This window comes from Brassica oleracea, chromosome C3 (genome assembly GCF_000695525.1).
Source record: "Brassica oleracea var. oleracea cultivar TO1000 chromosome C3, BOL, whole genome shotgun sequence".
In the NCBI taxonomy this organism is placed as follows: Eukaryota; Viridiplantae; Streptophyta; class Magnoliopsida; order Brassicales; family Brassicaceae; genus Brassica; species Brassica oleracea.
Genome location: NC_027750.1, coordinates 55104075 through 55118844, shown reverse-complemented (window position 1 = coordinate 55118844; position 14770 = coordinate 55104075). Strand labels below are relative to the sequence as shown.

At 44.1% G+C, this 14770-nt stretch overlaps 2 protein-coding genes across 2 annotated transcripts; both read left to right on the top strand.

Annotated features, from left to right (window-relative positions):
• Window positions 1–3162: 3162 nt before the first annotated feature.
• On the top strand, window positions 3163–4682 carry LOC106332145 (heterodimeric geranylgeranyl pyrophosphate synthase large subunit 1, chloroplastic-like). The gene is made up of 2 exons (XM_013770613.1): window positions 3163–3811; window positions 4209–4682. Exons 1-2 carry the CDS (start codon window positions 3288–3290, stop codon window positions 4567–4569), a joined length of 885 nt encoding a protein of 294 aa, XP_013626067.1. The 5' UTR covers window positions 3163–3287; the 3' UTR covers window positions 4570–4682.
• A 383-nt stretch (window positions 4683–5065) lies between these two features.
• LOC106330972 lies at window positions 5066–6767 on the top strand. Its single transcript, XM_013769352.1, has 2 exons — window positions 5066–5584; window positions 5856–6767. Exons 1-2 carry the CDS (start codon window positions 5066–5068, stop codon window positions 6765–6767), a joined length of 1431 nt encoding a protein of 476 aa, XP_013624806.1.
• Window positions 6768–14770: the final 8003 nt, after the last annotated feature.

Sequence of the window (14770 nt, the reverse complement as noted above, 5' to 3'; positions counted from 1 at the left end):
CGTAGCCGCGGGAGGAAGTGCCGCCCTGAACGACCCCTTCCCCAATAAGGACCGGAGTTCCATCGTGAGAAGACGCCAGAATAAGAGGTCGTGCCTCATCGCCAACTTCGTCATTACATCTCCTGATCAAAAGCGGCGACTCTCCGCTGTCTTCTTCAGAACCATCCGGACGGGCGGCGTTAAGAGGAATTTCAGATTCCTCCCTTTCACCAACTTCCACCGCATCGTCCTGTTCTCCCGAGATTTCAGCCTCAGAAGCCTCCTGTTCGGGTTGAAGTTCTTCTTCTTGAACATCACCCTCCTCATTCTCAGTCGGTTCTTCGGGACTCTCCGACTGCTCGTCAGCAGGCTTCTCTGCCCTCTTCTTCTTCTTCTTTTTCTTTTTCTTCTGGGGTTCACCAGAAGGAGGAACGCCGCTCGCCTCCTCAGCGCTCCTCTCGCCTCCCGGGTCGCCCCTCTTCCTTTTTTTAACCTTCCCCGCGTTTCTAGCGCCAGAAGGGGGAACCTCACCAATGCGGGGAACCGTCGTCGAAGGTCCTTCCTCGCTGGCCAGTCCCAGCTGAGCGGCTAACATCGCGCTCAAATCAGGAAGAGTTCCCATCCTCTTTGCTTCGGAGACTCGCTTCTGGATATCCTTTGGGAAAATCTCTAGTCGCTTGGTGCGAATAGGAAGAACGGTCGGAAGTTCGGACCTCCACTCTCCTGAAAACACAAGGCGGAAAAGTCAGGGCGCGACGAATAAAATTTGCGATAAAAAAATAATAACCAAAAAAGGCGAGGGAGCGCACTTCGAGCAATCCGATCCTTAAGCTCGCGAATCTTCTCGACGGTAATCTCGGACCAACGGTAGATCCGAAGCAAAGCGACAGCTCGAACGCTCTTCAGGAAATCCTCGGGATAGACTTGAGACGTGGGATGGCCAACTGCGAGCACAACAAAAAAAAAGGGTTCCGTTAGGATCAACAAAATCAGACGTAGCTCGCGACTAGATATTCTACCACAAGAACGGTTCCACAGGACCCGATAGTCCTCTCGAGGAGGCTCCTCGAAAGCCGAGTCGTCAGATTTGATGAAGAAGTAGGAACGCTGCCAATTCTGCGTTTTGTTCGGATGACCGGCGCACACATTGCAGTTTGGTCGCATCTTCACCGAGTAGGTTCCGTCCTTCATATCGGTTATCGAGGTCATCTCCTCGAACGACCTGACGCTCATCGGCATATCAATCTCCTCCGCTAGAACTGACAAAGTGACGGCTAGTCGCAGCGAGCCGTTCAGTAGCTGACTAATCGCGATATCTCGCCGCCTAGCGTACGCGGTGATCAGTCGCGGGATGGGAAACCAACAGCGAGTGTCATCTTGGAAATAAGACTCGTATACTGTCTGGTACCCGATCGGAGGAGACCAAGGCCTTTGCTCCTTCGTAGGAATGAGGAAGGTCACACCTGTAGCGTTCTTGGCCCGAAGAGTCCTCTTCACGCTCCTCAGGGGCGACTTAGTTTCCTTCACACCGTCCCAATCTTGACCAGCCACAAAAGCAGGGCGCAATAAATCGGGATGTAGTCGCAGAAGCTCCTCGAAAATCCCTTCCGGATAGAAGGTCGTCGGAAGCAACTCGCCTTCGGAGTCGTCGTCTTCCGGAGAATCGCCTTCCACTGCGCGAACCCTCAGGGTAATCGAATCAACGGACACCGCCCCACTCTGTCCGGCTCTCGCGCACTCCGTCGCATCCCCCACAACGACGTTCTCGCTCCCTTCCCTCGCAAGCCGTGTAGCATCTGCGACCAAAAGCCTCTGGGAGCGAGACAAATCAACTGTGTCCATCATCGCCTCGTGATGAGTCGACTCGAGATCCCCGATACAACCTCCGTCTGGACCCCTTGCCGGAGCCGATGCCACCGCAACTGAGTTCCCCTTTTGCTGCCTCGATGACCCCTAAGCCGACGACATGGTAGAACAAGGTGGCGGAGAAAGCGTTGAACCAAGGCTATAACACTTAGAGAGATAAAAGAAGAAGTGAGGGAAAGTACCTTTGGCCGCGGAGGAAACTTGAAGAAATGAGAGGGGATCCGCGTATATATAAGGAAAAGAGAGGGGGGAACTCGAGGCATCATCATTAGGTCTATCCGGGTCTAGATGGGCCTCGAAACTCTCCCCAAAAATCCAACGGACCCTCGCGACAATTCCGCTTCCCGGCATATTATGGAAGGAAGAGAAAGGAGAAAAACTCGAGGCGTCATTAAATTCAAACGGGCCCGTTTGGGCCTCGAAACTCTCCCAAATGTCCAGCGGACCCTCGCGACGTTTCAGTTTCTCGACTAAATCGGATGTCGGTCGTCTTAAAATCAGAGTAAACCAACGGTTAATCTAGACACGTCAGTCGGGACCCGAATATCCGCGACTAATCGATCTCAAGCGGAAATATTCTAGAACCCTCCATGCGACACAACGATCAAAAGAAGCGATAAAGCCTCTACTGCTCGCTTCCGAGAAAACGATGCTGTGCGACTCACCGGCCAACCGCTCCAACTTTCCGATAGGCCTTCTACTCCCTCAAACCTTCAAACCTTAGAATCCATCACGAGCCAGAAAGCACTTCGCTCACTAATGGACTGGGGGGGACTTACTGTAGAGGACGGAGGGGGACTTACTGTAGAGGACGAATTTGACCATCCCACAAGGCCCAAGGAGTAGAAAGGCCTGGCCCGGATTGGGTTGAGCGACGGCTCGATCGGTCGGCTCAAGAGTCAGGTCTCTCGGCTTGACTCTTGAGTACTTTTAGTCGATCATCATCGACTGAAAGACATCCAGCTCAGCGGCTGCTCGGACGCCTAAGCTTCTCGGTCCAGCAGAGGAGACCCACCAAGATGGCGTAAATTAGGTCAAGGACGAGGCATCAGGACGTCTATATAAGGGAAAGGGGAGACAACGAGAGAGAGGATCCGAAATCATTGACCAAGACTTGGCGGCTAGATTAGGGTTTTCGCCTCTGCTTCATCTCGCCGTTAGTTGTACTTTTCCGGTAGCTCGTCGAGCCACCGGCTTTCTTTCTGTCGCATTCTCTTCTTTCCCCTTGTAACCGATTGAACGTTCGCCCGACCATAAATAAGACGTCTTTGTTAAAACCCACATCTTCTTTATTACCGTTTTCCGATCAAACAACGACTCTTAAACCCATCGTCATCAACTCAAAACGCACCGTTTCATCATCATCATCTTCCTACATCGTCTCCTCTTCCGTCGTCACAAAAGAAGACAACCACAATTACAAATCATCATCCTTCGACTTCATGTCTTACATAGTCAGTAAAGCCGAGTCCGTCAACAGAGCCTTGGACTTGGTCGTTCCTCTCCAAGAACCAGTCAAGATCCACGAAGACATGCGCTACTCTCTCCTCGCCAGAGGCAAACGGATCAGGCCCCTTCTCTGCATCGCCGCTTGCGAGCTCGTCGGAGGAGAAGCATCCGTCGCTATGCCGGCAGCTTGCGCCGTCGAAATGCTCCACACCATGTCCTTCATCCACGACGATCTCCCGTGCATCGATAACGACGATCTCCGCCGCGGGAAATCCACGAACCACAAAGTCTTCGGCGAAAACGTCGCCCTTTTGGCCGGAGACGCGCTTCTTCCCTTTGCCTTCGAGCATTTAGTGTCGGCGACGAGTCCCGTGGTTTCTCGGGTGAGACTGGTTCGAACCGTGGGAGAATTGGCTAAAGCCGTTGGCGTTGAAGGCGTCGCGGCTGGACAAGTGGCGGATATAAGCAGCGAAGGGTTGGACCCAAACGACGTCGGTTTGGAACATTTGGAGTTTATCTGATGTAGCGGATCATTGGATGCTTGGGCCGTACGTATCATTAAGGCCTTAGCCGACTTAAGAGTTTTGTTTTCCTTTTCTTTATTTTATTTATGTTTGGATAATCATCAATCCTTTTGAGATTAGGATCTAGTTACGTAGTCTATATATTGAGCTTTCTTCTTTGTAAAAGGACACGTTTTATTGAATATAATTTGCAATTGCAATCAGAGCTTATCAAAGCACTTAGAGGAGTACTCTAGCTTTCTTTGATCTTGTCGAGAGTATCGTCATCATCAAAGTTCCCCTTGTTTGCGTTGAGAGTATCAACTACAACAAGCTTCCTTCGATTCTACGAGTTCTCATCGAGTTCTTGTCGAATCCTTGATCTCTTAGCTTCTGCTTCTCTATCATTATCCATTTGCATAAAACGGCGGCGTTGCTTGAAGCCTCTGCGGTGTTGGGTGGGATCGTTGGAGGAGGGAGTGACGATGAGACCGAGAGGCTGAGGCAATTCGCGAGGTGTGTTGGTTTGTTGTTTCAGGTGGTTGAGGATATCTTGGACGTCACGATATCGTCTCAAGAATTAGGTAAAACTGCTGGGAAAGATTTGGTTGCTGATAAGCTGACGTATCCGAAGATTATGGGGTTGGAGAAATCGAGAGAGTTCGCTGAGAAGTTGAGTAGAGATGCTCGTGAACAGCTTTTAGGGTTTGGTTCCGACCAGGTGGCTCCTTTGTTGGCTTTGGCTAATTACATTGCCAATAGACAGAACTGAAGTGTGTTTTCTTTCTTACTTGTTAGAAGAATCATTCGAGATTTTATTCTCTGGTCTTGTTTCAGATTGAATTGTATAAAATATTGGAGAAGCTGAAACAGATTCTTGTGCTTGTTTGTTGGTGTAATCTCTATGTTTCCGTGTACTACAAGATAGTTTATGTGTTTAATATTAGGGAAGTTTACTCGAACATTACATATTTTAGGGCAATTAACTAGAATCATACAAATCTTTTTTTTATTAATACCATTTTTTTATACCAAGCGTGCTCTTTTTTATGTTATGAGAAAAAACGTATTTACAAAAATACCATTACTTTTTAGTGTCACATAAGGAAAAACCCGGCGCCACGTAGGAATTATGTTCCGTGTTTTCATCCTTCGATTCTACGAGTTCTCATCGAGTTCTTGTCGAATCCTTGATCTCTTAGCTTCCGCTTCTCTATCAGTTGGTATCAGACACGGAACTTTTCGGGAATCAACAACTTCCTACAGCAATGCCTCCAAAGAAATCAACGGATGCTCCTAACAACGGAGATTTGTCTGAATTCCGCAAAGATTTGCTGGCAATGCAAGAAAGTTTTCAAGCAACAATGCATGCTTCTTTCATTGAGATGGGAGCTATGCTAGCGGATCGTCTAGCGCGAGTCAATCCCCTGTTTGAGGACGCTGACACAGAGGGTGACGGTTCCGATGACACAAACCCATTCGCACGACATAGAGATAGTCGTCGGCAGGTACGACATCAATGGGACGATGATGATCACGTACGCCAACATGACAAACTTTGGGAATCATCGTTCAAAGTAGAAATACCTGAGTTTCATGGTGGATCACGAGGAGAAGCTTTACTCGACTGTATAGCAACGGTAGATGAACTTTTGGAGTTCAAACAGGTTCCGGAGGAACGTCGTGTGCCCCTCGTAGCTATGCGATTTCGTGGTCATGCTGCCTCATGGTGGAAACAGGTCAAAACGACCAGACACCGTCTTGGTAAACCGCCGATAGTGTCTTGGGTTAAGCTTCAGAAACACTTACGGGCCACATTCTTACCTCGCAATCAGAGCCGGTCCGTGTATTTACCGGGCTGGAAGCAGAACGAAGAAAAAGTGGCCTATTTATGTTTAATTATTTAAAAAAGAAACAACTTTAGAAAAATGTCACTGCGTAGAGTCTCGAACCCTCACCCTCACATAGCTCAAATTTCACCATTACCACTGGAGCTATGGATAAATATTGTGAAAATGTGGCCGCTAAACGTGATAATTTAATGACGGCCGGAATCAGCCGCTTCTCCCGCTTACCTCCAAGGCCGGCTCTGCTCGCAATTACGAACGGACAGTGTACAATAAGCTTCAGAACCTGCGCCAGGGTTCCCGTACTGTTGACGAATATGCCGACGAGTTCTCCCTCTTGTTAACAAGAACAGATATTTATGATAGTGCAGAACAATTGGTCTCGCGTTTCATTGGTGGTCTTCGTCCACAACTTCAAACTGCACTTGCTCAATTCGACCCAACAACAATTGCTGAAGCTCATAGGCGTGCAGCTTCCTTTGAGCAAACGCAACGTTCATCACCTTGGACAAACCAATCATCTCGCTCTCGCACTTCCGAGCAGAAGACAACACCGACAACTACGAAAGAGGGTGATGCTCAACCCCAGACAACAGGTCAGCCTGAGGATCCGAATCTGCGACGATCAACACGCCCTCCAGCATTAAAATGCTACACGTGTGGAGAACCGGGTCACCGTCAATCAGCTTGCCCAAATAAAAACCGTCGGGGGCTGGTCTTAGACACTGCGAAGGATGACTTGCAACCTATATACGACTCCTATGATGATGATGACGAGGACAAAGCCGAAGATGAGGTCCTTCCTACGACAGGTGACACGGGTCACTTGCTGGTGCTTCAACGATCTTGCGCTGTACCGCGTCGTCAGGATACTCAGTGGTTACGCACCAATATATTCAGATCGACTTGTACCATAAGAGATCGTGTGTGCACTTTTATAATTGATTCGGGTAGCTCCAAGAATGTCATCACAGATGATGCTGTCAACAAGTTGGGACTGATCCGAGAACAACACCCAGAGCCTTATACACTTGGCTGGATCACGGAAAGCAGTTGCTTGCGCGTTACTCAACGAGTGCTGGTTCCCTTCTCAATAGGACCGTACTACAGAGAGCGCACTTAATGTGATGTGGCACCAATGGACATCGCGCATCTAATCCTTGGTCGCCCATGGGAATTTGATCGCAAGATCATTCATGATGGAGAAAAGAACACGTACAGTTTCATATGGGAAACACATCAGATTCTGCTACTGCCAACTCCACCTGCGTACGTAGTGGTTCCTCCTGTCATCCCTAACGCTCATCCCAGGACACTCATTTGTTCCTACTCGACCTTTGTGTCGGAATTACGTTCTGAAGGTGTTGCTTTCGCTTTACTACCTGCTTCATCGACTCACACTCTGTCTACTAAAACGCCACCCGCGCTACTCTCTGCATTGGATGAGTTCAATGACGTGTTCCCGGCTGAACTCCCAGAGGGCTTACCTCCGCTTAGGGATATACAGCACCATATTGATCTTGTTCCCGGAGCGACGTTGCCTAACAGAGCACATTACAGAATGAGCCCTACAGAACATGAGGAGCTTCGCCGGCAGGTGGAGGAATTACTACAGAAGGGTTATATTAAAGAGAGTTTGAGCCCGTGTGCAGTCCCTGCTCTCTTGATACCAAAGAAAGATGGCTTGTGGCGAATGTGCGTGGACAGCAGGGCAATCAACAAGATAACCGTGCGGTACCGCTTTCCTATACCTCGTCTTGATGACTTACTCGATCAGATAGGAACCGCCACGGTTTTCTCAAAAATCGACCTGAAGAGTGGCTATCATCAGATTCGTATTAGGCCAGGCGACGAGTGGAAGACGGCATTCAAAACAAGAGAAGGGTTGTTCGAATGGTTAGTCATGCCTTTTGGTTTATCTAATGCGCCAAGCACCTTTATGAGAATCATGAACCAGGCGCTACGACCTTTTATTGGCAAGTTTGTCGTTGTGTATTTCGATGACATTTTGATCTTTAGCTCTTCGCTGGCGGATCACGCAGAGCACCTTCGGCAAGTCCTCTCAGTTCTGCTGGCAGAGAAGCTATTTGCAGCTCGCCACAAGTGCGAATTTGGGGTTTCTCAAGTTCTGTTTCTTGGATACGTCATCTCAGACAAAGGACTTGCAGTCGATCTTTCAAAAATCGAAGCAGTAAAGTCTTGGCCAGTACCTACTACAGTCTCTGAAGTACGTAGTTTTCACGGACTTGCATCTTTTTACCGACGATTTGTTAGCCATTTCAGTACTATTATGGCTCCTATAACAAATTGCATGAAGGAAGGCAAGTTCGAATGGACCCCTGAAGCTACAAGAGCCTTCGAACTTATCAAAGAAAAGCTCACGACTGCTCCTATATTGGTGCTTCCCGATTTTACCAAGACCTTTGAGTTACACTGTGATGCGTCAAAACTGGGGATTGGAGCGGTTCTGAGTCAGGGAGGCCGTCCGATAGCCTTCTATAGCGAGAAGCTAGCTGGCGCTCGTGGGAGATACAGCACTTATGACGTTGAATTCTATGCTATTGTTCAGGCAATTAAGCATTGGAGGCACTACTTGGTGCATCGTGAATTTGTTCTGTTTACGGATCACGACGCCTTGAGACACCTTGACAGCCAAGCGAAAGTATCAGCAAGACACGCAGCGTGGATCTCTTACCTTCAACAGTTCATATTTTCCATCAAGCACCAGTCGGGTAAGACGAATAAAGTTGCCAATGCTCTTAGTCGCCGGCATGGAATGTTAACAGCAATGCATACACGTGTGCCTGGATTCTCTACTTTTGCTGATTTTTATCCCTCTGATTCATTCTTCGGAAGCATCTTCAATGACACTTCAAATGGAGTGCGTGGTGACTATACGATCCATGATGGGTATTTGTTTAGGGACTTGCGCCTTTGTGTAGCAGACTGCAGTCTACGCCTTCAGATTGTCAGCGAACTACACAATGAGGGGCATGTCGGGCGCGATCAAACCTTGCAGCTAGTGACTGCGTCATACTTTTGGCCGTGTTTACGCCGAGATGTGGAGCGTTTCGTCGAGAGGTGTCGCGTATGTCAGGAAGGAAAGGGTAAGGCGTCCAACGCTGGTCTCTACCTGCCTCTGCCAATACCTACTCAGCCATGGACTGACGTGAGCATGAATTTCATCCTTGGCTTACCTCGTACGCAACGAGGTTTTGATTCAATCTTCGTTGTGGTCGATCGTTTTTCTAAGATGGCCCATTTTATTGCTTGTAAGAAGACGACAGATGCGGTTACTGTGGCTGTCTTATTCTTTCGTGAGGTGTATCGTCTTCACGGTCTTCCAACGTCTATTGTTTCTGATCGTGACACTCGTTTCTTGAGTCACTTTTGGAGATCTTTGTGGAAGATGTTGGGTACGTCTCTTGATATGAGCTCTGCGTACCATCCGCAGTCTGATGGACAAACGGAGGTGACGAACAGATCCCTCGGTAATCTCCTGCGTTGTCTGGTGGGTGACAACATCAAGTCTTGGGATGCTAAACTTTGTCAAGCCGAGTTTGCGCATAACCATGCGTTGAATAGGAGTCTGGGTTTCTCGCCATTCCGCGTTGTCTATGGTTTGGTTCCTCGGTGTCCTTTGGACTTGGCTACTTTTCCGGACAAGACTAGGCATCATGGAGAGGCCATCGACTTCGTTACAGACCTGCAGAAGTTGCATCAATAAGCGCGTGATAATTTAGAAGCTTCGGCCGTGAAGTACAAGTCAGCCGCTGACGAGAAACGTCGCAAGGTTCTCTTTGTTCCGGGTGATTTGGTTTGGGTGTACATGACGAAAGAACGTTTGCTTTTGCGTGAATACAATAAATTGAAGTCCAAGAAGATAGGCCCCGTGGAGGTTTTGGAGTGTTTGAATCCTAACGCTTATCGGGTCCAACTTCCCTCACATTTGCACACATCCAATGTGTTCAATGTTAAGCATCTTACTCCTTTTCGTGGTGATAACGAGCCTGCAGATTCGTGGACGAATCCTTCGTCCCCCGGGAGAACCTGATGTAGCGGATCATTGGATGCTTGGGCCGTACGTATCATTAAGGCCTTAGCCGACTTAAGAGTTTTGTTTTCCTTTTCTTTATTTTATTTATGTTTGGATAATCATCAATCCTTTTGAGATTAGGATCTAGTTACGTAGTTTATATATTGAGCTTTCTTCTTTGTAAAGGGACACGTTTTATTGAATATAATTTGCAATTGCAATCAGAGCTTATCAAAGCACTTAGAGGAGTACTCTAGCTTTCTTTGATCTTGTCGAGAGTATCGTCATCATCAAAGTTCCCCTTGTTTGCGTTGAGAGTATCAACTACAACAAGCTCCCTTCGATTCTGCGAGTTCTCATCGAGTTCTTGTCGAATCCTTGATCTCTTAGCTTCTGCTTCTCTATCATTATCCATTTGCATAAAACGGCGGCGTTGCTTGAAGCCTCTGCGGTGTTGGGTGGGATCGTTGGAGGAGGGAGTGACGATGAGACCGAGAGGCTGAGGCAATTCGCGAGGTGTGTTGGTTTGTTGTTTCAGGTGGTTGAGGATATCTTGGACGTCACGATATCGTCTCAAGAATTAGGTAAAACTGCTGGGAAAGATTTGGTTGCTGATAAGCTGACGTATCCGAAGATTATGGGGTTGGAGAAATCGAGAGAGTTCGCTGAGAAGTTGAGTAGAGATGCTCGTGAACAGCTTTTAGGGTTTGGTTCCGACCAGGTGGCTCCTTTGTTGGCTTTGGCTAATTACATTGCCAATAGACAGAACTGAAGTGTGTTTTCTTTCTTACTTGTTAGAAGAATCATTCGAGATTTTATTCTCTGGTCTTGTTTCAGATTGAATTGTATAAAATATTGGAGAAGCTGAAACAGATTCTTGTGCTTGTTTGTTGGTGTAATCTCTATGTTTCCGTGTACTACAAGATAGTTTATGTGTTTAATATTAGGGAAGTTTACTCGAACATTACATATTTTAGGGCAATTAACTAGAATCATACAAATCTTTTTTTTATTAATACCATTTTTTTATACCAAGCGTGCTCTTTTTTATGTTATGAGAAAAAACGTATTTACAAAAATACCATTACTTTTTAGTGTCACATAAGGAAAAACCCGGCGCCACGTAGGAATTATGTTCCGTGTTTTCATTAAGTCAGCCGTAAAGCACTAAATACGTCGTTACGACTGAGTTATTGCTACGTTGCGGCTGAATTAAACAACGCGACTGACTTAAAAGAAAATGACTGACTTAGGAACATAAGTCAGTTGTTAGTTACAGCTGATTTACAGAAATCTGGCTGGTTTATGGGATAACGGCTGACTTACGTACACGCGCTACACGGCTGAATTATATTTACACGGCTGAATTAATGAACATCGACTGGCTGAGTTATTGAACTTACGACCGACTTATGGGATGTTGTTATGGCTGAGTTATATTTAATCAGCCATAATTGGATGGGTTAACAGTAAACTCAGCTTATTTACGGCTGACTTATTAGCGAAAGATTAATTTCTAGAATAGCATTCGTTTGACGGCTGATTTATTTGACGATACGGCTGACTTATGATTTTGCATCCTAATTACGGCTGATTTATTAGCAAAAAATTAATTACTGAAATAGTATCCACGTTTCGGCTGACTTAAATTGTACACGAGGGTTGATTTATTTAGGCTGAGTTATATATTCGTTTGGCGGCTGACTAACCGATTTTCCATGTCATCTGCCATGTCATCAACTCGGATTTGCCATGTCATCAACTCGGATTTGCCATGTCATCAACTCGGATTTGCCATGTCATCAACTCGGATTTGCCATGTCATCAACTCGGATTTGCCATGTCATCAACTCGGATTTGCCATGTCATCAACTCGGATTTGCCATGTCATCAACTCGGATTTGCCATGTCATCAACTCGGATTTGCCATGTCATCAACTCGGATTTGCCATGTCATCAACTCGGATTTGCCATGTCATCAACTCGGATTTGCCATGTCATCAACTCGGATTTGCCATGTCATCAACTCGGATTTGCCATGTCATCAACTCGGATTTGCCATGTCATCAACTCGGATTTGCCATGTCATCAACTCGGATTTGCCATGTCATCACTAGTCTAATGTTACAACAGTAAAATAAGGGTCTATGTTATCTTTCTTCTTCATCTTTGTTATCTATCTTCTTCATCTTATTCTTCATCTTTCTCTGAGATCTTATGGATCTGGTAATTATTGTTTACGCAACTAGGTCTATAAAAATAGATTTATTAAAAATTGAAAATCTGAGACAGTTCTACTGCAGTCGTCGTCATTTTCGATGATTATCAGTTAAAGAGGAGCTTCCTCTCCTCTAGTGTCATGTATGGCAGCCCGACATCCTGTAAGAATGTGTCCGACATCCTGCAAGAATGCTCCCTCTCTCATTGGATTCGTCGTCTTGCAGAAGAAGAAGACTCAAAGAGAGATGAAGAAGCTAAGTCCTGTAAATTGTAAAAAAAAAGAGAGTTTAATAAAAAAGTAAGAAAATGAGAGAAGACGAAGAAGATGATGAATTTGAAAACTGATTTTATATTTTTGATGACTCAGATGGTGCATCATCTGAATATGATAACACCAGTGAGTCTTCAACACATATGTTATGGCTGAATTATGCATACGTTACGGCTGAGTTATGCATACGTTATGGATGAGTTTATAATTTTTTATAACTTTATAGTTCTATAGTTTAGGGTTTAAAGTTCAAATTTACGAAAAGATTAAAGTTTTAATATTGTGTTCAAAAGATAAACTTTATAATTTTATAACTTTATAGTTCTATAGTTTAGGGTTTAAAGTTCAAATTTACGAAAAGATTAAAGTTTTAGATTGTGTTCAGAGTTGAAGGAATGATTTTGTTCCCGCCCAAAATATGAAACGTCGCGAAACAAATTACACTTGATGGCTGAGTTATAGGCTGGCTTATACTATTCAGATATGTTATGAATGAGTTATGCATACTTTACGGCTGAGTTATGCAAACGTTACGGCTGAGTTATAATCAAATTACAGCTGACTTATGCATACGTTACGGCTGAGTTTATAATTTTTATAACCTTATAGTTCTAAAGTTTAGGGATTCAGGTTCAAATTTAAGAAAAGATTAAAGTTTTAGTATTGTGTTCAGAGTTGAATGAATGAGTTTGTTCCCGCCCAAAATATTTTGTTCCCGCCCAAAATACGAAACGCCACGAAAAAAATTACACTTGACAGCTGAGTTATAGGAACGTTACGGCTGGCTTATACCATTCAAGAGACAAATCAGTCGCATAAACAACATAGATCTAAAAACTCAAAAATCTGAGACAGATTTATAGCAGTGGTTGTCGTCTTCGATCATGGTCGGTTAGTGAAGAAGCTTTCTCTCTTCCAGTGTCATGTATGGTGATCCGACATCCTGTTGCTTCCTCTCTAATCGGTTTCGTCATTTTGTAGAAGAAGAAAGAGTTAAAGAGAGAGAGAGATGAGGAGGCTAAGTTCCGTCAATTGTAAGAAAATGAAAGCTATAGTTTAGTGATTGCAAGAGAACATATATAAGTGAGCATATATCAACTGAATTTGAGTTTTAAGATATATTTGTATAAATGATTGTAAGAGAGCATATATCAACTGAATTTGAGTTTAGGGTATATTTGTATAAGTGATTGTAAGAGAACATATATCTCAAGATCAAATTAAAGTCTCAACTTGAAAATTCAAGAAACTATACACATTCAGTTGATTTATATTCACATGATATTGTTAAGATGATCTTCAATATAACTTTTTAAAATACCTGAATTAATTCAGTTTTCTGATTTTAGGGTATGTTTGGGATATGGCTGAGTTATCTAAACGACACAGCTGAGTTATATAAATGATACGGCTGAGTTATCTAAACGACACGGCTGAGTTATATAAATGATACGACGATTTGGGATAAGACGCTTGCGGAGACGATTTCTTAGCTGAATGAATGATTTTGTTCCCGCCCAAAATATGAAACGTCGCGAAAAAATTACACTTGACGGCTGACGTATAGAGCTGACTTATAGGGCTGACTTATAAGAATGTTACGGTTGACTTATACCATTCAGATACATTACGGTTAAATTATGCATACTTTACAGCTGAGTTATGCATACGTTACGGCTGAGTTTAATTCTAAACCAACCCTAATCTAAAACCTAGAAACAAAATAGCTTGCAGCCGTCGTCAACAAAATCTAAACCTAACTAAATCACCGTGTGTTTCTTCCGCATCACGAGGCCGCAAGGTCATTATTGTTTTCTTCCTTCTACGCTGCAGTCCCGTTACCACGAGAGCTCCGACGTCTTCAAGTCACACAACGGTTTTGTTACCTCCTCCACCACCAATTTCCTCTGCCTTGTCCACCTTCGAGTAACAAGAACAAATTGTTATAAGAAATGAATGATGATGTATGAATTTCTCTTGTTTACAAGACAAAAAGTGAGAGAACTCCCGAAGGAAAGAAAAGAGGAGAAGGGGACGTCAAGTAGAAGAGAGAAAGTGAAGAAAAAAACATTTTAGACCACTGGATCAAAACTAATCAATGGTCAAGAATTGTAATCATTGTACTAAAAAAACTAACCAATGAGAAAAAATTTAGAAGATAACTCCAAGATGGAATTGTAGTCCTTAGATTAAAACAATCAATGGTTACTGTTTTAATTTTGATGGTTAAAATTATATTTTATATTAAACTGTATTTTTGATAAAGTTTTAAATTTTAAAATTTGGATTTTATTATGTTGATTTTTTGATGTGTGGTTTAAATATGAAGTTTTAAGTTTTGGGTATATAATTGAGTAAGTTTAGGGTTTGGTATATAGTATTTTGGGTTTCGATTTAACATTTAAGATTATATTTTTAAATACCAAAAATATTAGAGTTTTAACATTTGTAGTTAGAATTTATGGTATATGATTAATTAAATTGAAGTTTAATGTTTTATGGTATAGGTCAAAGCATCTGGTTTAGGGTTTAGGGTTAAAGGTTCGAAATATATATGGTTTGAGATAATGTTTTGAAAATATTTAACTTTATAATTTTA

Excerpts from the sequence above, each read along its gene's own strand:
- LOC106330972 (XM_013769352.1), top strand. The coding sequence starts at position 5,066 with ATGCCTCCAAAGAAATCAACGGATGCTCCTAACAACGGAGATTTGTCT. Across the intron at positions 5,585-5,855 it reads AACCGCCGATAGTGTCTTGG|CCGCTTCTCCCGCTTACCTC; the intron begins GTTAAGCTTCAG and ends GGCCGGAATCAG.
- LOC106332145 (XM_013770613.1), top strand. The coding sequence starts at position 3,288 with ATGTCTTACATAGTCAGTAAAGCCGAGTCCGTCAACAGAGCCTTGGAC. Across the intron at positions 3,812-4,208 it reads TTGGAACATTTGGAGTTTAT|CCATTTGCATAAAACGGCGG; the intron begins CTGATGTAGCGG and ends CTCTATCATTAT.